We start from the raw sequence: 22,930 nt of genomic DNA on the forward strand, positions 1-22,930 counted from the left end.
TGGGCACCCAGTCACCCCCACGGATGGACAGGGCAGTTGGTTCCACCCTTCGGAGGTTATGAGCCATGCTCCAGTGAACGTGGGCGCTAGGTATCAGTTCCAGGTCGTGTTTTCAAAGCTTTTGTGTGTATCCCCAGATGAGCAGTTGCTGGACCACGTGGCGACAGCAGGTGGAATTGTCTGAGGACCCGCCACGCTGTATTCTGCAGCAACTACGCCGAGAGGCTTTCCCTCCTTGGTGATCCTTCTCCTCTTCTCCCAACAGCCAACTTGGAAGGCATCGTCACCATCGTGGGCCTGAAGCCTGAGACCACGTACGCCGTGCGGCTGGCAGCCCTCAATGGCAAGGGTCTGGGTGAGATCAGCACAGCTTCCGAGTTCAAGACGCAGCCAGTCCGTAAGTACACGCAGCGCCTGGCCCCTTCCCCACACCCACCGTCTTCTGGGGGGCGGAGGGGACCCCGAGCTGCCCCATCCTCTGTTTGGATGCAGCTGTTTGTGCTTCAGATGGCTCTGCTCAGGGAGGGCTCACCTCCTAGCCCCCTGGCCCTCAGTGACGGCTGGTCCCCGGCCCCTTTTATGTCTTTTCCCAAAGAGCTTGGTGATGCTGTCGCAGTAGCTGGTCCCGCTTGTTAGCATCGCAGCCAGGGAGGAAATCACTGGCGCCTCTTGAAGGGGACCTGGCCAGGGACGCGGCGGCGTGTTGTGAAGGGATCTGGCGATTTTTGCTTTTGGATGCAGGTCACAAAGGCCCTAAAGCACCCTGTGACTTGAAGGAAGAGGGAAAAGACGATGACGGTCGTGTAATTAGTCGTGGGATTTTTGATGCAGCAGAGAGATTACATCACAGAAAAGAGGAGACCGCTATGGGATGTGCGTGCAGTAGCGAGAAACGCCCCCCCCCACAGCAATGCGAAAGGGGAAGGAGGGCTGAGACCTCTGCGTCCCGCTCCCCCTCCCTCCCACCATGGCACGCATCACGGTCTCCCTCCCCTTTCGGCCTCTTGTGAGAGAAGCGCTTCTTCCTGTTCCACTCGGGATGGCGTCTGCTTTCCCCCATCGCTCCCTCTTTCCTTACACCACGCCTGCCCTGCTTTCCCTCCCATCCCACCGACTGCGCTGGGCCAGCCCCGCTCCGGGGACGCCCTCTGCAGACCCAGGCTGCTGCCCTGGGAGGACCGGGCACCCGTCCAGCGGGAGCAGGTGCGACAGACCCGGACTCCTCGAGCGGTGCAGAGCTCCCTGGGTCCCTGCTCCCTGGGTCCTCTCTCATTCCCGGGCTTATCAAGCAGGCAGGGCAGTCCCTCGCTTCCTTGTCTTCGAAGCCAGAGGCCTGCAAGGCAACCTCCCACCTCTTCCAGAAACAGGAGGCCCGCCTCGTCTTCCTTCCGCAGGAATTGCTTCTTTCTGGATTTGACTTAACTTGATGATTTGAGTTCCAGCTCCGTGTGCTTCGCAGACTCTATTCATTTCTTTTCCATCTTTTTTTTTCTCCCCCTTGGGTCTGTCTCTTGTCTTTTCTTTTCGTCTGTGTTCCGTCCATGGGAAATGCAGACGGCTCTCTTCCACGTAAGTGCCTCTTCTTACCCCCTTATCTGTTCCAATGGTGTTAACATCCGCTAGTTCTAGTTCTTAATTTAGTTTTGGTCCCTCTTTCGTCCCCTAGGCTGAAGTAGATGATGCCGTCCGGGCCCTAACCACACTGACCTTAGTCTAGCTGTGCTCTCGTCAATGTCTGTAGGTTCTACTCCCAGAGGCTAACACGCGCCCTGTTCTAGAGCATGTGACTTTGTGTCCTTTGAAGTTGTGTTTCTTTATTAATTTCTGTGTGTGATGATTACCCCGTGGCGATGGGGACGCGCGCCTGGCCAAGCACGGTGGAAGTCTGCAGGGGGTCTCCGAGTCACACGCGGCAGCACCCTCTTGCCTTCTGCCCAGACGCCGGAAACGTGACCACAGCCTCACCAGGGATTCAGAATCCCTTCTGGGAAAAAGAAGCTGAAAGGATTTTCCCATTTGCTTTTAGGAGATGAGAGAATTGAGCTCAGAGCCCCTTCCCTTTTCTGCCTGTGGTGGCTGGAGGGCTCCGGGAGGCCCAAGTGGCAGCTGCAGTTGTAGAGAATAGCGTGCGCTCTGGCTCTGGGTCACAGGTGCGTCCTGCAGACTGGGCGCTTAAACCCGCACTTCCAGACGGTTCTGTTCTTCCGCACTAGGTTCTGGCAACATGCATGTCCCTGTTTGGGAAAGACTGACCGGCCACTCAGTAACCTCACCATCAAGCGGAAGCGTAGGGGGATTCTCCATGGGGAGGAAGCGTAAGCTGGATATTGCAAGTATAAAGAGCAAGGGTTATAGGAGGCCAGCCCGCTGTTCCAGGGGGCACAAAAGGGTCTAATCTGCCCAGCAAGATGTCCCCAAGGGTCACTGCCACCGAGCCCTGCCTCTCACTTCCTGGGCTGAGCTAATAGTGAAGGGGAGCATTACCCGGAGAGACTCGGTAGGAAAGGTATTCAGAAAACTGCACACTCTTCTCATAAAAAGCTCCTAGCTCCTGAAAGGCACTCAGGGAAGCTTATCTTTTTAAAATTTATTCAGAAATATTGCAGCAACAGCAGAAACTAAGTAGCTCAGTGTAGGCGTTCTGAGATTTTGAGTGAGCGCAAAATCCATGATCTCAGCAGACTTGGTTCCTGAATGAACCAGTTCTGGAAGGAGTCAGGATTGGGGACTGGATTGGCGTTGTCAGGTCAAGACTGACAGCTGTCTGCTCTGGGCGGCCACTCGGACCCTGACCGCCCCTGCCTCCTGGATCCCTAATTGGAGCTTCGGTGTCCCTGCTTCTGGATTTGATCAGTGAAGGAACGGCGGCTTAGTTACATGGTGGAGAGCAAGGCCGAGATGAGGCTTCCTTCAGAGTTTCTTACCAGCCCCTGGGGGCCGAGTACTGAATCAGTGGTCTTTAGACATCAAAGCCCATCCGTGGTTTTCACTCATTGTCAGTTCAGCCCCTAGAAAGGTGAGAATTGCTTAAGCAGATGCTTTAAAAGTCAATGTTTAATTTTGAAAAAGAGAGACCTCCAGACCTTGTTGTTACGTGTACCAAGATTCCAAGAAACCCTCTGAAAATCGGAGTGAGTGGTCAGTGGCCCATTCTTAGTAGGCCACGAATGGCACAGGAGCACACATCGCTAGTGGCGTGCAAAGCATTTTCTCGACCATCTAATGAAGTTATGGCCTAAGCAATCAAACTGCTAAGGAAAGAGAGTCATGGCAGAGCCTTACATTTGACTGCCTTTGTCAAGAACTTGAGCGGGTTAAAAGCCAGCACACATGTACTCATACGCTCATGGAAGTTGCTTGTGATGGTCTTTTCTGTACCCCCATGACCTGTATAGAGGGGCTGAAGTGAGGCCTGAGCCCAGGAGGTGGCTAGACTCCTCCTGAAGAAGGATACAGTGGGGAAAGGCTCTAGCGTCGGACACCGCCATGCCCACACTCACTGCTACTGGGAAGGGAGGGCATGTTTCAGGCGGAACTTCTCTGACTTCTCACTCCCGTTCCTCAGAAGGCACAAAGGTTGTCCGAAATTAGGTAAATAAAGTCAGCCATCCGTTTAGCTGCATGCTTCCACCGGGCCCAGGCTGGTATTGGTCTCTGACACTGGCTCGTCTCGCCCACTGACCTTGCTTTCCCCCTCCTGTGATGTTGGGGTGCTGATGCATGCCTGATCCCATGACATTGGAGTTGGGCCCTAAGGGCACCCTCACCCCAAGGGGGAGAAGGTACAGGCTCAGTAAGCTGTCATACTGAACAGAGAGTCATCGCTGCCAGGCCCCCCTACCCCCAACCCTTGACCCTCCTACTCCCCACCCCTACCCCAATTAGGAGGCAATAGGTGAGAGCTGTTGCATTTTGCATTAGCTTATCACTCCAAGTTTCTTGTGTACCGGTAATGGGGTTGCTTTCTTGGTTTCTTAATGGACTTACCCACATGCAGGGGCATGACTATGTCAAAGGGGTGAGCGGGTGAAACTAGTCAATGCTACAAATACTTCAAAGAGTCGGGCTTCTGAGCTACCGGGTCAGAGAGCCGGGCTCACCTGTTTGAAGATTCCTTTGTGCACGGCTCGTAAGTGTGTGTGAAGGTCACACGGGAGCAGTGACTCCAAACAAACAACCAGAACTCCAGCCTGGGAAAATGTCCCTGGTTCATGTATTTTTAGGCCGGATGTCTCCTTGTTGTCATGAAGCTTTTAGGTGGAAAGCCCTCGGACTCTGTCTGCCCTGGGAGGGGCTGCTTCCCTATCAGAGCCGCTGAGGCCCTGAAGACATGATGTGACCATCGGTTACGCACCCTTTCCTCCATGACCGAGCCACACACCTTCAGCATTTTGTTGCTCGAATGTCATCTCCTAATTCGCTTCTGAACCATGAAGCAAAATAGACAACTTCTTGCAGGGGATAAAGATCATGAAGGAGTTGTCTGCTTTTCAAAGGAGGCACCTTGAGATTTTTTTGTCTTCACATTTTGCCCCCAGATGGCATGTTGCAAGTATAAATTAAATGCGTTCTAATATATTGTGTTTAAAACACATAAATTTGCCAGAATAATATGGACAGTGATGCAAACGATTCAAGCCAAGAAAAGTACAAGAGAAAGGAGCGAGAGAGATACGCTTTCCCCTGAATGAACCAGCCCATCACGTCACAGCGAGCTCACAGTGAGTTCAGCAAGCACCTTGCCCCACATGCTTCATCTGGAAGAGAGACGGAAGACCAAACTATGAGTGTGCCAAGGCAGTGGTGGAGATAACAGTGACGTTCTTCCAACGTTCATTTCGCTCTCAAAGGAGACTTTGTTTTGTGATTATTGATGGAACAACCTCTGAATATCTGACAGTGAAAAACTAAAGATCTATTCAGTGTCCAGAATGCCTCAGATGCACCATTTCTAACGGCCCTTGGAGCGGAAAGTTGGGTTAGCGTTACTTTATTTAGTCCCAGTCTCTTCAGCGATCCCTTCTTCCAAGAGAGCGGGACTAACACCCAGCGTTATTTGCAGGGGTCTCCACGCTCACGGCTGCCCCCAGAGAATCACCTTCTGTAGGGTTTGGGACGGCAGCAGCAGTTACAGTATCATCTGGTTGCCCAGCGGTCCTGACGTCACCCAGCAGTGAACGTCAAGAGGAACGGTCATTTGTGTTTCTTTGGGACCTTGAGATTAGAGAGTGAGGCACACAGGCTTTGCTCTAAGTATGTGCCCAGAGTGTAGACATGTGCCTGTCAAGAAGCACATGCAGAGATCTGTCACATGAAGAGCCAAAGCCTCCTTTTTCCCACGTCTACCTCCCCTGGGGGACCAGGTTCCCTGTCCTCCTGACATCGAATCCCGTGGAGGCGGCTGGTCCTGCCCAGTTGCTGTTTGTTTCAGGCAGGGCTGGAGGTATCTGCAGCTGCTCCCGGCCCAGTCCCTGACCTAAACTCGGGGCTTGGCAGGCACACCGGCCCCCGGCTTGAAGCCAGAGAACCCAGCTCCCTGCAGGTCCGCGAGCCCCCCGCCTTCATGCACGGCGTTCTTCCTCCTCACTGTCCCCGCTTCAGCTCCGGCCGCGGACACCCCCGGAGCGGCTCTTCTATTTTTTCATTCAGTGTCTGTGTGCTTCAATGAGCTTTTTCCCCTTTTTTTTCACTTTCATTTTTCTTTCCTCAGTGGCTCCCGCTAGCTCTTCCACCCCTGTTCCATTGTCTCCTCCAGATAGTGAGTATCATTTTCTTCATCCGTCTCTCTGCAGGTTGCTTTCCACCAGCCGCGGTGGGTCTGCGTAATGTTATCTTCTTCACCAGGTGATAATTCAACTGTGTTGGCAGAAAGCAGAGCCGGGTTTTAGAGAAGCAAATGAGAAGAGAAATAGGCACGGGGCCTCCCAGATTCATGGGAGGCCTTGCTCCCCCCGAGGAGGAGGCAAGTGACAGGCATAGCTCTGGACAGAAAATCGTGCAGTCGGGCTTCCCAGGGCTGGCGCGGCCCAGCCTAGCCCAGCCCTGTCCTCGGGACTCTCTGTGGGCTGGACCCAAGCTGACATTTGAAGAAACTGAAGGAATTTGCCAAGAAAAATATCTCTTCTGCAGGGTCATAAGAAATGCTTTGGGGTGTTGTGTTTTCACCCTTCATTTTAATTGGCACAGTTGGATTCAGACATCGAAATTAGATAGTGAGGCCTGTAGCTCTTGCTTTCTCCATAAACGCATACTTGTCTCGTAAATATTTGCAGGAAAATAAACAGCATCTGCTTACAGATGTGCCTGGCGGTAGGCGCCTCGGCAAATTATTAACCCTTCCCAAGTGGGCCTTGTCATTCTCGTCCATAAAATAGGATGAGTAATCGCCCTCCTCCCCCCTACCCACCCCTGTAAGAGAACGCTTCAGCACGTATCAAGCTGCGTCTGCCCACCCCAAAGCAGAACCGCTAAGCCTGGCAGTGACTCTGGCCTCGTCATTCCTCACTGAGCCTCTCTCCTTTACCGTCTTGTTCCATTTGGCAGCCCTGTCCTTCTGTTCCCCTGGGGACTCAGGAGAGAGCGCTGTGCCTGCAACGGTGTGGAGTTTGGAACCCAGCTCTCGGGGAGGGGAGGGGAGGGGAGCAAAGGGAGGCGGCAGCTGCCCAAGGCCAGCAGGCGCTCAGGGTGCCGCAGGGTGGCGCCACCTGCCGGGCCCACAACCTCGGGAGGGGACTCCAGCCCTGAGCCCAGGAGCCCCTATCGCATCTTTGTGGCTTTAGCAACAGGCTCCCCACGCCCACGTGGTGCTTTCCAGGCCGTGGCTCTAGCAGCAAGCACCCAGGCTCGGGAACCAGAGATAGCCGTGGGTTCAAATCCCGTGTCCACTCCTGTGTCCAGCATCGTGGCCACAGAGTCATCTCTCCAGTGAAGGGCAGATTCTACTTCTCTTGTAGGTGTCTGTGGAAATGAAAGACTCAGTATGAAAAACACAAAACACAGCGCCCAGCACGTAGTAGCTGGAATTTGTGGTGAGAGTAAATGAGGGTTATGTTATTTCTTGCCGAATGAGAGTAACTTGTCAGCAACATCTCTGATAATTTTCTTAAAATATCCATACTTCTATTGCTAAATCAGGGGAAGAGGCGGTGAGAGAATATTCCCTTCACTATCTCTTTTTTCTTTATGTGTATATCTATTTCTATATATATCTCTCTCTGTATGCCCACATACACACCCTCGTATAAACACGTTCCTGTATTTACTTATGACTATAATTTATATCTCCATTCTCTCCTTCACCTTTCCGTGGCCTGTCTGCCTTTCGTGTTTCCATAGCAACCTGGCCTCTTCCTGCCCTCACAACCGCAGAACCGGCTAGTGAGTACAGAGTTATGGTGGCCCTTGGCCAGATTGCTGCTTGCCGCAGAGCTGACTTCCGGGTCGCAGTGCGGCCCGTCCTTGTCCCTTGTATTGAAAGTAACCGTTGTGAATGCATGAGGCTCCTTCCTGGTGTGGTTTCCTAAGCATGCTGCCTGCGTGGCCGGGAAAATAGACCCAGCGCCACCAGAAGGGCTGGGATGATTGTTTGAAGAATGTTCTGCATGAAGAGAATTTTCCAAATTTCCCTTCGTGTGAAAAAGCAGAATAGGATTAGAGAAACACTAAGGAGACAAAAGAAAAGCACCTCCTCCCAGCTTTTGTTGTCTGTCCCCTCTCCGGCGTGCACACACGCACAAGTAGCCAAGACTGCGGACGAGGGAAGGAGCTGAGGGAACGCTGCTTGCAGAGAGGTGGAGGGTGCGTCAGGGAGGGAAGTCGCTGCTCCTTCTGGACAGCTTGCCCTGCTTTGTGGGGCCTCGCAGCAGGGCCAAGGGGGCATGAGGAGTGCACAGAGCGCCCCAGGAGGGAAAGGCCTCCTCGCAGCCCTCCTCCTCAGCGCTAGGAAAATGGCGGCCCCTGAAAGCAGAGCCGGGCCCGCCCAAGACTGTGTGCTGAGAGCCCAGATCCGAGTTCTGGAATTCATCTGCGGAGGGTAGAGTCAGGGCCTCACTTGTGGAAAACATCACACTTCATTGCAACGGTGACCCGTTCCAAGCTGGCCTTTGTGAGGCTCTAATGAGGTGAGCTTGTGGGTTAGGCCTCAAGTCCCAAGTCAACAGGAGACCCCGCATGCACGGATGTGTGTGTGTGTGTGTGTGTGTGTACACAGTGGTGTCCACAGCCATGTGGGGGTTTAGGTTTTATAATATTTTTAAGTGCACAGAAAAAAACTGACACGCATCCATCGAGCAGTAGTCTGTGGGAGACGGCAGAAAGCCGGTATGAGAAATACAGCTCCCGCTCTGCTCCCTGGGCCAAGGTTTCGGGTACATAATTGAACAGAGAAGAAAAGAGTTTCCTGGTTGTGCGTGTTGCAGGAAATGGTTCTTTTTTCTACTGCAGAACATAGCTGAGGGTCTGCTTTCTTGGTGTTCTCTGTGTGTGTGTGCTGCAGTGAATTTTAATTCCTGACGCTTTTTGAGGTTTCATTTTGTCAGCAGAGCTGAGCGCGGGTGACAATGAGCTGTGCTCGCATGGGTTTCACTCAAAGGATGAGTTTGTGGTTTTGGTTTGATTTGGTTTGGTTTTGTTCTGCATTTGCGAAAGGAATGCAGTTAACCCTTTCTTCTTCAAACAGCCATGCTCCTGACCCTTCCAGCTTGGGGCGGTGTGTGTGCGAGGCAGGAGAAGGCTACAGAATGCACTCGCGCGTTCGCGTCATATTCATGTGTCCCACGGTCGACTGGTCCTCCCTGAAGTCTAGAATCCAGATTTTTCCTTAAGGAGAAATGAGATGTTCCTCCCTGACATATGTTTAATTTTCAAACATCACACCTTTCTGTCTATGGATCAGATACTCAGTAGTGACATCAAAAGAGAAGAAAGTTTGTCTTTTTTTTTTTTTTTTTTTTTGGGTGCCACTTGACTACTGACCAAAATTATAGGTCCCAGTGGGACCTGGGTGGGATATGAGGAAAGACAGTCACAATTGGGCAGCGGCTTGTATTTACCATGAGCATAATCATAAAGAGGAAGGCAGTGGTCATCAGCCAGTCAGTAGAGCTGAAAAGAATGTCTCTTATTTTTGCCTGTGTGTGTGTGTTGATCCTTTTATAATTAGGAATTCATGAATGAATGAAGGTACCCTAGATAAGACCAAAAGAGAAACTGATCAGTTGCATATAATTCCCGCAGGGCACTGTTGGTTAGAATGTTCCAGAGCCTGTGTGGTGTGGAACAATAGGACAGATAGGTTCTATCAGCGCAGTGGCAAGGGATGTGTGACGGGGCTAAAGGATTTCTCCCGCAGTATTTCTAAACAGTGGTGTGTTTGGACAGAAAGGTACCTCCACCTCCCCTCGTTGCCCTCTTTGGCTTCAACCAGCCAAAGCCTGAACTTCCCCTTGACCTGTACAAGTTAAGGCAGGAAACCCAAAATGCCTTTTGACGAGGCAGGTTATTCAGTAACAAATTAGACCATAAATACAATATAGGACAAAAAGGAATGTAGATCAAGTCAAACAAGAAAACCTTTTTTTTTTTTTTTCCATTGTCAAGATCAAATCCATATCTTATAAGTGCAGCCAAGAGTCTGGAGAAAGAACTGTATCCAGATTGTCCAAATGTCCAGGCCCTTGTTCAGCGTCAGAGTGTTAGCTTATGAGGCCAGGGGTTCAGTTTCATTGCCAGATGTCAACAGAGCCATCATCTCAGCCACCAGAAGGAAACCTGTTCCCTTCTGCACTAGCTTCCGCCTTTGTAGGTGGCTCAGTTCGGGTATCTCACTAGGGGGTCCGGGATAATGTGGGTCAATGAACAGGGGAGTGAGAAAGGACCTCCAGGACTGCTTTCTCCGGCCTGCGTCCCCCAGATCTTATTCAGCCCATCCCCCTCTCCGCATGCACCACGGAAACAGGAAATGGCTTTTCTCCATATAATGCAATATTTTGTTCCTTCAGGGCACACAATCTTGGGACTTTTCCTGCATGACCCGTGTTCTCTCTCATCGCCCTTGTTTCCCAAGGATGCCGAGACATTTCTGGACTCTGTGAATAATAACTTGCTTTTTTTTTCTTTTCCTTCAGCAGTCTCCTGGATTGACTTTGACCTCCGGGTCCTGACAGAACCTCCTCCCTATTTCCAAACAAGCGTACGCCCTCCTTGATGTATTAATATGCAGTGTTGCAACTGTATCTAATGCTTATTGGTGTCGTTAACCAAATGCCCTTATCGATTTATTATCCTTCTATTTCCGGGCAGTTTGTCCTCCCAATGTTTCCTATATATGCTGCTAATTTAATTTGATTTCTCCTTTTATTTAGTCTGTGATTTTGTTGTTGATTTTTTCTCCCTGCCCATTGTTTACATCAGTTTTTAATTTTTTTGTATTTTCCATGTGACCTCCTCCACTTTCCTTTCAACCAATCATGTGCGTGCGTATCATGTGACTTTGTCATGTGGCTTGCATGATGCTGATGATGTCGTCCGCGCTGGTGAACAGAAGGTAAAACTCTTTGTTCTGATTAGGGAACTACACCTGGGACCACAGCCTGGCACCTAGGGCCCACTCGTTTCTTCCTGTCTCTGATTTCCCGAGCGAAGCCATTTGAGAGATTTGCTCTCATTCTCAGTTCACCTCTAGAATTCATCATTCTTTGCAGCCTTGACATGACGATTTGATACTGGGACAGCCTTTGGTTTAACATTTCACTTCGAGAAACTCGGCCCTGCAAACTGCCATCTATAGTGAAACCACGTTTGCTCCGGTGCAGTGGGCCAACTTGAATTTTTACCCAGTAGTTCGTAAAAATTATTTCCCAGAAAGCAGTTTTGCAAATTACCTTTGGGACATTGTTGTTTAACTTTATCCAGTAGTCCTGAAAACCACAGTTGCTCTAAAATGAGTCATGTCGGTGAAAATGTGAAATGTATCTGTTTGCAACCCTGAAAGGCTACAGAGAGAAATGTATCCATTACAGTGGTTCTGTTTGCTCAAAACCAATGAGAGCACTTCATAAAATTCATGCAAATTGAGGACTTAACTGAAACGAGAGTTTTAAGAATTTGGAATTAAAGCAGTTTGGATCGTTGATGTGTCACTGTTTAAGAGTGACCCTCCCCCTGGGCAGTGGGGACAAGAAATCACAGCAGAAGTTGGCAGTTACCATGACTAGAGATCTCTTTGTAATCGAGAAGCACATGATTGACCCTTACAGCAAAGGAAATAAAATTATAGCCTAATTAAGCACAGAGCGGTGACAAAATAATTAGTTAATATTGTAACTGTCACAACCTTGTGAAAACATTTCTCGCTTACCATAAAGAGAAAAGGAAGCCTCTGCTCACAGCTTCCCCACTGTAAAATCAAACACCTATTCAAAACCTGCCCTGGGAGTCATCTGCATTCTGTTCTCTTCTAACTGAAACTCGCACGTCAGATCACAACCTGAGACACACACGGGCTGCATTGATCACGAAAGCCAGACTAACACGAATAACCGCCCAGTGTGCCCGTGCATGCGAGGGGGTCCCCGTTTGGCCTCACGTCTCTGAGGAACTGTCTGGGCGATATCCACACGGACAAAACCATCCACAGCTGTCTCGCATGCATGTTCTCTGTTCCTGGTCTGTCCTTCCGTTTCGTGACCCCCACGTGTGAGCCCTGCACACTGACCACCTCCGGGGACGTCAGCCTTCTGGGCGTGGCCACTGTGCTCTTTTTGAATCCCATTTACAACCAGAGTCCTGGAGGAGGTCTTGGGTCAGAGACGTCTATCATTTCCAAAAAGATGTTTGGTGTTAACGCTGTATGAAGTATGGGTGTCCCCAAAACAGGGGAGTATCAGATGTGCTAAGAACTTTGACCTGACTTTAAAAGGCGACCCAATCTGGGAGTCTTAGGACAGACAATACTCGGAGCCTATGATTTTCTAAACTCCCAAGTCTCACCCAAAATGCTGTGATTTCATTATTCCCCTGAGGGGAACCGTGTTCTTTTAAGACTTGAGGTGACGGCTCCAAAGCTAATGTACTAGGGAAAAACCTGGATCTTCCTCTGAGATCTGAAGCAGGAGCAGATGTGGAGTTGAAACCCGTTAGTTTCTGTCTTAAAAACAAGTGTAGTCATTTCCGTGCAGTGCTGTCATTCAGGACGAGCCAAAGCACCACACGAACGAGGTTGAAACTGACCCACACCTCTGAAGAGAGATCTCTTCCAGAGGTTTTAAGCAAAGCATGAAATGTTTGAAGATGTTTCCTGCAGTTGCCCTAGAAACGCACCTTAGCAATGGCCTTGGGTGTCGGTAAAAATGTGGCCAGTACTAAAAAAAAAAAAAAAATCCCTTAAGTGCCAGGGGAATTTGGAAGCATGATTACTCCCTGATCAAAGCACATTTCCCTTGTGGGACAGACTTCTCTGGCCATTTGCAAAGGGACAAGCAGAGGACTCCTTATACAGATGAACAGAAAGCAGCAGGAAATGGCTTTTAATAATAAAATTGAAGGGAATGGGCAGAGCAGAGCAACTAAAGTTTATGGGGGAGAGAAATAAAGCTTAGTTAAGAACGCGATCGCCCCCTTTCTCTGGACATGAGTAAGGCTTTCAGCTGAGGGGGGCCTCACTGAGGAAGGTATAGTGAGCAGGGAGTCTCCCAGGAGGGGACTTGCTGTGCCGAGCTTCGGTGGGCCCGTGCCGAAGTTTATTTTTAATATCCTGGCGCCTGGTCACGGCCCGGCCTCCTTCCTCCAGTGACTCCCATCAGCCATGAGGACTCTGTGGAAATGGGCCTCCCCCTCCCCACCCCCAGCATGTGTGCGCTGAGAAGCCCCCTGCACCCCCTGTCCGTGTGCCGCATGTCTGAGCATGGTTCCCCGGCCCCCAACCCATTCATAATGATGTTCTTTTCTTTAGCTACTGACACTGCCTCTCCTACTAGGACATGCTGATTCTGATGAACTAAACTCCGTAACACCCACTCTTCCTTCTTAGATTGAAAACATCACTAACCACCCCTTCCACTCCCTCCTTTATTTTTTTACAGCTGTGTGTCTGGACTGCACGGGTCTCTGGGAGGTCGGCCCAGACTTGTCACCAGGGGTTCTGCTCTAATTGCCTTTATTCCGAAGGATTCCCTGCACTGGTGGCAGAGAGCTAGCGTGAAGGGTCTGCAGGGGGAGGCAGTGACATGTATTGGCCCAAATCCCAGGTGCAGAGGCCGGGGGCTCTGGAAAGGGCCCAGTTCCCTAGGGTGTAGCAGTGTGAGGTCTGAAACCTCCCAGGGCCTCATGCTTCTTTCTGAGTAACCTAATGTGCGTAAAATAGTGTCGTGCACAACCTCCCTTGCAGCCTCGGAGGCAGGAGCTGAGTTCATTGTTGGAGGTTATTTTGGTCCTAACTTCCTCAGCCTGGACACAAGCCACACCTTCGTGGTCATATTTTCTTTTTAGGTTGATGAAACAAAGATAATTGATCAATTAATCTGTTGGTGTTTTCATGACACCCACGAGAAGGGACTCGATGCCTCTGTGGTTCAGTCTGTCGAAGTTCATTTGTTGCTGTTTCACTCATGCCCCAGGCTGCCGTTGGTCCCCCCAGCCACCCCCCAGCTCACACACTCACATTCATAATCCCTGAGGAACCCAATTTGAAAGGGACGTGTAGGCTAGATGCCCCCATGACCGTGGCCTCAGAGTGAAACGTACTTTCTGTAAGATATGTACCCACTCATCATGCCCCCCAGTGTTTCCTGGAACCTGTAACCAGGATAGCAAAGAGTTAGGTCGTGTCAGCACAAGCAAATTCTTAACAACAAAGAGGAAAGAGCTCAGGAGAAAAGGAACACTTGACTCCCAAGGCCTGTTTTGGGGGCCCAGGGCTTAGGACAAATGGAAACCCATCCCACTGTTGGCCCCTCGCTAGGACTGTCAGAAAGCCCCCTCGATACCCCTAGAGTAGCCAGGTGGGCTGTCAGAGGGGGCATCACAAGGACTTGGAGGCTCTAAGGCACATTGGACTCACCTGTTTGGCAGAGAGCTAGGTCTCAGGAAGGACAATTAGGCTAGCAACTGCACATCCTGCTTCCCTTAGGTAATTTGCCCATCCGCCAAGGACCAGCCAGACTTCTCACCTCTTGTAATTTCCAACGTTCCTGAGTTGGAAAGACCTAATGGGCTTCCTATTTGAATAGCCAAATCATACACTGTGTGCTTTTCTAAACAAGTAACAAAAAGGCATCCCTATGCTTCAGATTGGTTTTTAATTGCTTGCAAGAAGTAGTTCAGGGCAGGGAGCAGGAGTTAGGATACGCAAAAGTAACAGGATTTGTGATGCCAGACAATCCTGTTTGATAGAAAAAAGGAGAGAGTCTGATGGGAGCCCTACATCCGTCCCTGGTTTGCACTCAGATGCCCAAAACTCTGTGCCGTCCCCAAGTGGATGAGGAAAGAGTATGGGTCGGGCCTCCCTGAGCACTTCAGCGAAAAGATAAATAGAATTCTTGGTACTTGGGCATTTGTCAGTGAGAACTAGAGTCTTGTTTTCCTTTTTAAATTCACAAATGCTGTCCACACGCCCTGGGCTTTGCTATAATTTGTGTTGTGGAACTCAGATAGCCAGCAGTAAGATTTCTTTTTTTTTTTTTTTTAAGATTTTATTTATTTATTTGATAGAGAGAGATCACAAGTAGATGGAGAGGCAGGCAGAGAGAAAGAGAGAGAGAGAGATGGAAGCAGGCTCCCTGCTGAGCAGAGAGCCCTATGCGGAACTCGATCCCAGGACCCTGAGATCATGACCTGAGCCGAAGGCAGTGGCTTAACTCACTGAGCCACCCAGGCGCCCTCCAGCAGTAAGATTTCTGACCTCAGGGCTTGTGCTGATCAGGGGAGGGGCATGAAGCCGACTCCGATTTTAGGGCACAATAGCACAAAAATGACAACCTACAATCTGCAAAGCCAGAAATAGACATTTCAATTACAATCTCTAAAGGGAATTTATAGGACCTGCCTGTAACATTTCTGACTGTGTGCCGTCTCTGGTATCTTCTTATTTTCTGGCACACACGATTTACATTCTTCAAGCGAATACCAGGGCTGCCTAATATTTTATATTTGTTATCAGCAAGGTTTATTTTTAAGGTGCTGTTGGGTTTTTTTTTAGTCTTTACATAAAATATTTTGGGGGGGATGAATTTTACTCATGGCTGAAGCTAAATTCCAAAGGTGTAATTAACCCCAGGGGTTTTCTTGGAGCAACCTGCCGATTGCTGCTGAATTGCAAACCAACATTTACAAATAATTACAATATTGGTTTTGCTGAAATTACCCATAATGATTTCAATCAGAGCAGCCATTTCAGAACAGAGCGCACATTGGGACCCTCTAAATAATTTCCTCTCCTAATGTGTTCAGTAAAGCAGTGAGCCTCCCGAATGCCAAGGCCCATTTCTCCAGCATCAGCCCCTCCCTCGTCAGATGTGGCTAGAGCCGCCTTCTTGCCGAGAGCTCAGGAAGCAGTTTCTTTAGCCAATTTGTAATCTTTAGAAGAACTGACAGATGGTGAACATTTGAAGATGGATAAGACAGTTCATTTGGCAAACAAAACCTTGTCTTGTTTACCTTTGAGAAGCCAATGCCTAAGGGTCTACCTGGTACCTAGAAGGGAGATACTCGGTAAACGTTTGTGGAGTAAGAGTTAAAGCACTTGAAGTGATAACACCTAAATGTTACACGATATGCTCTCAATTCTATGAGACAGTTAAACGTATGTGTCAGAATGACGTAGTCATCACTCCGATGAAATGATAGTGACAGAGAGCATTCTAGCTTTGGTCAATGTTAGAACTGTGTTCTAACCGCGCGGTAGAGTTTTTAGTGATATCTCTGTGATTCCGATTCTGTTTTTTCTGAGACACATCTGAGGATAAGACTTGACTACTTTCATTGGGGCTGTTGGTTTCCGCAGAAGTTCCTTGGCCAGATTTTTGTTCAGAGGTCTTTGAAGAGAGCTGGCGGGGGGGGGGGTCTCTTTTCGAAGACAGGACTTTTAGGAGGATAACGTTTTAAATTGTTTAAAAAAAAAAAAAAGACAACTGTTTACCTTAGAGATGTAGAATTAGTGATCTGGGGGTACATTGCCCTGAAATTGGCAGGACATCCTTATTTTGAGTCTCTTTCACAGTGTTGTGAAAATGACCAAGGTGTTCTTGGATAGTTCATCCTAAGGCAGTGACTGACTTCAGGTCACAGCGCTGGCAGAGGGAGAGCGGGCCCTGGAGAACACCCAGCCCAGGGCCCCTAGTCTGCATCTGCGGATAGTGAGGCAGAGGCCTAAGCGATTAGTTTTACAGGGACCCCCACAAACATGAAAGGGAGCACCTCTTCTAAGTAGATACTCCCCCCAAAGCAAAGGCCTTAGGGGAAGGACTGGGTCCTTGCCTGGTGAGTGTGTCCGAAGGGCCACGATGCCGCCTCCTTCCCTCCTTCTTAAGGCAGATAGACCACCACCGAGTTAGTGTCGCAATTCCAAATATGGAAGTCGTCATTCGTGCCCAGCCCTGTTTGGGCCACGAACCCTCCCCGCCTGCCTGGGACTGAGGGTTGTTCCAGAGCGCAGGACTTGCCCGGGCCAGCCAGGATGAATTGGTCACCCTGCTTCAGAGATTAGGATTGGAAAGTTCCACTGGGCCTCGTGATTCCATTTGTTCAGCACGGGTGACTCTCCACAGACCTGCCCCGTTCTGACGTAGCCTCCACGGGGTTTGAGGTTCTTCATACACTGGATATTCATAACGATATAAGCCACTACTAAACTTCTGAGACTTAGTCCAAATGAATTTGGAAAGTGTGCCCCCCTTGACATTATCTAAACCAAATTCCTAAATGTCTTCCACTGAAGAGTTGAGGCCAGTGGCTAGGGAGTGGCACAAAAACAGGACATGTCTTTGCCTAAAACCTTGTTTTTATCTTTTTTAATTCTTGGTTTTCTTTGTCCTTCATCACCAATCGAGGAAAACAAGCCACAAACACAATCTTTCCTAAATCCTTTCTCCCTCAGACATTAAGATGAGGCACCCTCCCATCACGCATCCCCACGTGTCCCCCTCACCATGGCTTCGCAGGCCTAAGTGTGCACACAGATCGCCCGGGGATCTTGTTAACACGGAATCTGCATTTCTGATGAGCTCTGGGTGCTGTGCGTGCTGCAGGCCCAGGCCGAGTAGCAAGGGCTGTCCATGAGTGCTACCTCTCTGGTTCCTTCTTGTCTCAGAGGGAGGGGCGGGATGAGCAGCCGTCGTGAGGTTCCTGAAGTAGCTGAATGAGGAGGACGGGCTGAATGGCTTTGCCGGCAGCCTTGTCACAAATGGCCAATGGTACACTTTGGGATGATGAGGTGCGAAGCTTAGTGACAGACCCTTCTGGGTTTTTGATCACATGTCTGTGATCCTGTCCTCCAACAGACAAGCCAAGACAACCCACGCGAGGGTGGTTATTGGATAGACTCTCCCCAGTTTCTGTCAGAGGCCATGAACTAGACATAGAGTTATGTCCTCGTAGGAGATGCATGATCCCAAGTGCATTAAATCTCCACTGGGACTCCTACCAGACCTTCTCTCACCTCCCTGCTTCTAGTATCCACTTATGATGTAGCTTGTCTTAACGTAAGTCAGTGTCTTACAGAGGAACCATCCCAGCCCTCGTAGTTTGTCCCGTATGAGCCTCTCTTCCTTGTCCCGTATGAGTCCTCTCTACCTTGGACTCACAAGCCGAGCGTGCACTGCAAATAGACACCTCGACTCTTCTCTTGAGAAACCCTAAAGAAGTTTGTTTCCTCTCTTCTCACAAACAAAAGACTCTAATGATTGTCACTGTAAACAAGGTGCCAAGGATTATCACGCAGGCAGCTGAGCCCTGAACGCAGGATATGCTTATAGGAGACTTGCCCCTGGCAGCTTGGGCTTTATTTAAGCACAACTGGAAACTTGTCATGTTTTTAAATGAGTCTAAGTAATAGACTTGAATTCATAGAAAGCAGGTCACAAGCATGCAGCGTTGTTCCACCCCTGCTAGAGATGTGGGTCCCCTGGACCCCCAGGTTGAATCATGTGTCCAGGGAAGAGACTGGCTGTTTTGAAGAATTATTTTCTGGGCTTAAGTTTTCTCCTTAAACACTTTTACACATTTTCCTGTATTTCAGGCCATTCTTCAAAATGTATCAGGCTCATCAAAGTTAAATCTGCAGTTGTAAGAGCAGGCAAAAAGGAAATGCAAGCACTAGGGAGAGACATTAAAAAAAAAAAAATCCTGTTTCTAAAATGGTAAAAGGACTGTGCTATCAGGCAGGGTCTCCCAGAACATTCCCAAAAAGCGCTTCCAGTTTGGGGCTGAGTCTGACGCATTTAACTGGAACCTGAAGTTTTCTATTTATTGCTTTTTAACCATTTGAATTTCTGAGAAAGCAAGAGGAAAAAAAAAAAAAAAAAACCCAGCCCCACCCCCATCACTAAACCCCATGCTGACGGATTGGATTTTCCTTTGTGGGCGAAAATGTCACATGACTTAACTGGCTGTTTCAGGTGAACCCAGCGCACCTAAGCTCGAAGGGCAGATGGGAGAGGACGGAAACTCCATTAAGGTGAACCTGATCAAGCAGGACGACGGTGGCTCCCCCATCAGGCACTACCTGGTCAAGTACCGAGCGGTGAGTGCTCCGTGGCCCCTGCCCCATCTTCATCACCCACCCGTCTGCAACCCTAACATCCACCTTGTTGGGGCAACAACATGCAAAGCCCAGGTGGGGCAGAATCATTCTGCGTCTTGCAGAAGGCTCAAGAGCCCTGGTCAGGGTTTTAAATCCCAAGCTTGACCTACAGCCATCAGGCCATGCCCACACTGGGACCAATTTTTTTTCTTTTTAATTTTATTTTTTCAGTGTTCCAAGACTCATTTTTTATGGATCACACCCAGTGCTCCATGCGATCCGTGCCCTCCTTAGTCCCCACCACCAGGCTCACCCAACCTCCCACCCCTCCCCTCCAAAACCCTCAGTTTGTTCCTCAGAGTCCACAGTCTCTCATGCTTCGTCTCCCCCTCCACCTTCCCCCAACTCACTTCTCTCCTTCATCCAATGACCTCCGTGTTATTCCTTATGTTCCACAAGTGAAACCACATGATAATTGACTCTCTCTGCTTGACTTATTTCATTCAGCATAATCTCCTCCAGTCCCGTCCATGTTGATATAAAAGTTGGGTATTCATCCTTTCTGATGGAGGCATAATACTCCACTGTATATATGGACCACATCTTCTTTATCCATTCATCCATTGAAGGACATCTGGGTTCTTTCCAGTTTGGCGACTGTTGCCATTGCTGCTATGAACATTGGGATACAGGGGGCCCTTCTTTTCAATACGTCTGTATCTTTGGGGTTAATGGTGCAATTGCAGGGTCATAGGGAAGCTCTATTTTTAATTTTTAAGGAATCTCCACACTGTTTTACAGAGTGGCTGCACCAACTTGCACTCCCACCAACAGTGTAAGAGGGTTCCCCTTTCTCCACATCCTCTCCAACACTTGTTGTTTCCTGTCTTGTTAATTTTGGCCATTCTAACTGGTGTAAGGTGATATCTCAATGTGGTTTTGATTTGAATCTCCCTGATGGCTAATGATGATGAACGTTTTTTCATGTGTCTCAGCCATTTGTATGTCTTCTTTGGAGAAGTGTCTGTTCACGTCCTCTGCCCATTTTTTGATGTGATTATGTTTTTGAGTGCTGAGTTTGAGGAGTTCTTTACAGATCTTGGATACCAGCCCTTTGTCTGTAGTGTCATTTGCAAATATCTCCTCCCATTCCGTGGGTTGCCTCTTTGTTTTGCTGTTTGCTTTGCTGTGCAGAAGCTTTTGAACTTGAAGTCCCAAAAGTTCATTTTCGTTTTTGTTTCCTTTGCCTTCGGAGACGTGTCTTGAAAGAAGTTGCTGTGGCTGATGTTGAAGAGTTTACTGCCTATGTTCTCCTCTAGGATTTTGATAGATTTCTGCCTCACATTGAGGTCTTTCATCCATTTCAAGTTTATCCACATGTATGGTCTAAGAGAATGGTCGAGTTTCATTCCTTTTGCTGTCAGATTTTCCCAGCACCATTTATTGAAGAGACTTTGTATATTTTTTCCTGCTTTGTCAAGGATTAGTTGACCATAGAGTTGAGGGTCCATATCTGGGCTCTCTACTCTGTTCACTGGTCTATGTGTCTGTTTTTGTGCCAGTACCATGCTGTCTTGGTGATCACAACTTTGTAGTAAAGCTTGAAATCAGGCGATGTGATGCCCCCAGTTTTGTTTTTCTTTTTCAACATTTCCTTAGCAATTTGGGGTCTCTTCTGGTTCCACACAAATTTTAGGATTGTTTGTTCCAGCTCTTTGAAAAATGCTGATAGAATTTTGATTGGGATGGTATTCAAAGTACTGATGGCTCTAGGCAGTATGGACATTTTAACAATGTTTATTCTTCTGATTTTGAAACCTCTAAATTGACTGAGGTGGTGACAGACTCCTACCACGATTGATTTCTCTGCTGCTTGAACATTTCTACAAAGTGATTTTGCCATTACCTGGTACTTTTTGCAAATAATATACTGGTATCTCATAATCAGTGTATTTGATAAAGTGTGTATTATGGGCTGGGCACTGCAATCATGTGCATTGTCTCCCCATGAGAAACCTGTGAAGTTGGCCTTAGGATTACCTGCCCTTTACCGAGGAAGTAACGTACCCATGTGACCTCTCACAGCTGGGTGAGAAGAGTCTGAATCTGGGTCTGTCTGAAGACACTGGGCTCTTCACCCCTGCCTCAGGCTGCCTTGCCATCCCACACCACAGTTGTTCTCACCTGCCCCTCAGATCCTCCCTGAGCTGGTCTAATCTTGCTCACAGTGAACTTGGCCCTGAACCCTTTCTTCCTGGTTTGCTCACCATCTAAGATCTAAGATGTCATCCTACTTTGTACCTCCAGGCCCCCAAAATGAGAATCCCTCCCACTTTCTTAGGTTTTAGAATGACCCTGGGCCACTGCCAGCACACTCAGTTGCTGAGAGGTCTAGAGACAGTGTCTGAGCACTGGGAATAGCGTCTTGCTAGGACTTCTTACCCAGCAAGGACTTACCTTACCTAGTAAGGACTTCTTACCTAGGAAATAATGAACCAGAGAGCAGTGTGCTCTCCTGAAACAGAAAGAAAGGATTTTTCCAGGAAGCTGACTTACTCCTATTCTTTTGATCAGCTGCCGCTGAAGGGATGGGGAGCCCTTGCCTGGTTAGGCTTAATGGAGAGTCACTACAGCAGAGCCCCAGCAGGCACACTTCCCAGCTGGTAGGCAGACCTGTCATTCCACTCAGCCCTGCCCCAGTTGATTGCAAAGCCAGGCAGGAGGAGGACATCAGAGGAGGAGCCTCTGTGGACAACCCTGAGGCCAACCTGAGGGGTCCCTGTGGCTTCCTCACTGTGGAACAGGATCAGGTTTGACCGGTGGCCCAGCACCACCCATGGGAAGTGGACAGTGTGGTCAGGTGGGCTGTCTCTGGCCCCTGTTAGGCTGATATGGCCCAGCCAGACATGGGATCCAATTTTGGCTTTACCACTTCCCAACAGGTCACCCAGACTTCCAAAAACCTCCATTTCTCCATCTGTAACATGGAAATCAAAGAGCTTATCAAGTTATTGTAAACATCAGTTATAACATAAGCAAAGCACCTGAAATGTGCCCAACACGTGGAACCTCCTGTCCCCCACTCCGTAATACAATATCTGCTAAGCGCTTGGCCGGGACTGGAGACACCTCCCAGATGAGGCCCCCAGAGAGGTCAGTTTTCCAGAAGAGCCACTGTGGCTGTGCCTGGCAGGTCTGCCTTTAAAAATTGGTGGGGACAGGACACTGAGCTATGTGAGATTTCAACAGCCTTACCTGTCTTCTCTTCTACTTCAGATGTTCAGTGTTTGCTAAGTATTATTGTTATATGTTACAAGTATTTTTGTGTAACATAACATTTGCTTTATATTCTGGTTGCCTCTTTTATAGAGTTTGCCAAGGAAAGGAGCCTTTGAGAGAAAGAGAATGTAGACAACTGAATTTCTTTTAAGTTTTTTAGATTTGAATTGGGCCACTGGTGACCCTGGCCAAGAAAACGTGCAGCCCAACAAAACCCTTCACAGTCTGGGATACAATGAGAAAATAGTGGAAAGCCTAGAAATCATGGGGCCAGGCACATAGCAGGTGTTCAACAAATGGTAGTTTTTATTGTTAACAGAATGAACCTATGCCACGTTTCCGTGTGAAAAGGTGAGTCACACAGCTGAGTGGGAGCAACATCTTGAAACAGGACAAGAAGCATATTTGTTGCATGGCTCTTCTGGGGCATCCATGTGCCACATCTTCCAGAATGTTCTTGAGTCCCTGGGTGCCCTGGATGGCAATGGAACAAGACACTGGAGGGTTGCTGTGCTCACAAAATGCGAGGTTGACCTCCTGACCTTCATCGTCCTTAGGGGTTTTCAGGCTGGTAAAGGACGACCACCCTGTCCTCTCATCAGTTTTTATTTGTATTATTTTGTACTAATAGTAGTGACTCCCTGAAGCTCTTCCCATGAGTGGGTCTCACCAGCATTTTCATCTAAACTGTCCTGGTGTCTTGTGTCCTTCCTGCCGGTTTCTCCCAGAAGCTCTCCTCCGAGTGGAAACCAGAGATCAGGCTCCCGTCTGGCAGTGACCACGTCATGCTCAAGTCCCTGGAATGGAATGCGGAGTACGAGGTCTACGTGGTGGCTGAGAACCAGCAGGGGAAGTCCAAGGCAGCTCACTTTGTGTTCAGGACCTCGGCCCAGCCCACGGCCATCCCAGGTATGACGG

The 22,930-nt window shown here is 48.9% G+C and overlaps 1 protein-coding gene across 20 annotated transcripts in view; it reads left to right on the forward strand.

Annotated features, from left to right (window-relative positions):
* Positions 1 to 22,930, forward strand: part of NCAM1 (neural cell adhesion molecule 1) — a 301,507-nt gene that overhangs the window by 261,034 nt on the left and 17,543 nt on the right. For 5 of the 20 annotated variants that reach the window (XM_044257844.1, XM_044257839.1, XM_044257848.1 and 2 more), the window contains 3 exons: positions 266 to 397; positions 18,609 to 18,733; positions 22,744 to 22,921. In XM_044257844.1, coding sequence (XP_044113779.1) covers positions 266 to 397; positions 18,609 to 18,733; positions 22,744 to 22,921 — 435 coding nt within the window. Of the gene's footprint in view, positions 1 to 265; positions 398 to 1,554; positions 1,570 to 3,779; positions 3,783 to 18,608; positions 18,734 to 22,740; positions 22,922 to 22,930 lie in introns of all 20 variants that reach the window. The other 15 variants (XM_044257834.1, XM_044257840.1, XM_044257838.1 and 12 more) reach the window with 6 other exon arrangements.

The sequence above is a fragment of the Neovison vison genome, chromosome 7, assembly GCF_020171115.1.
Source record: "Neovison vison isolate M4711 chromosome 7, ASM_NN_V1, whole genome shotgun sequence".
Taxonomy (NCBI): Eukaryota; Metazoa; Chordata; class Mammalia; order Carnivora; family Mustelidae; genus Neogale; species Neogale vison.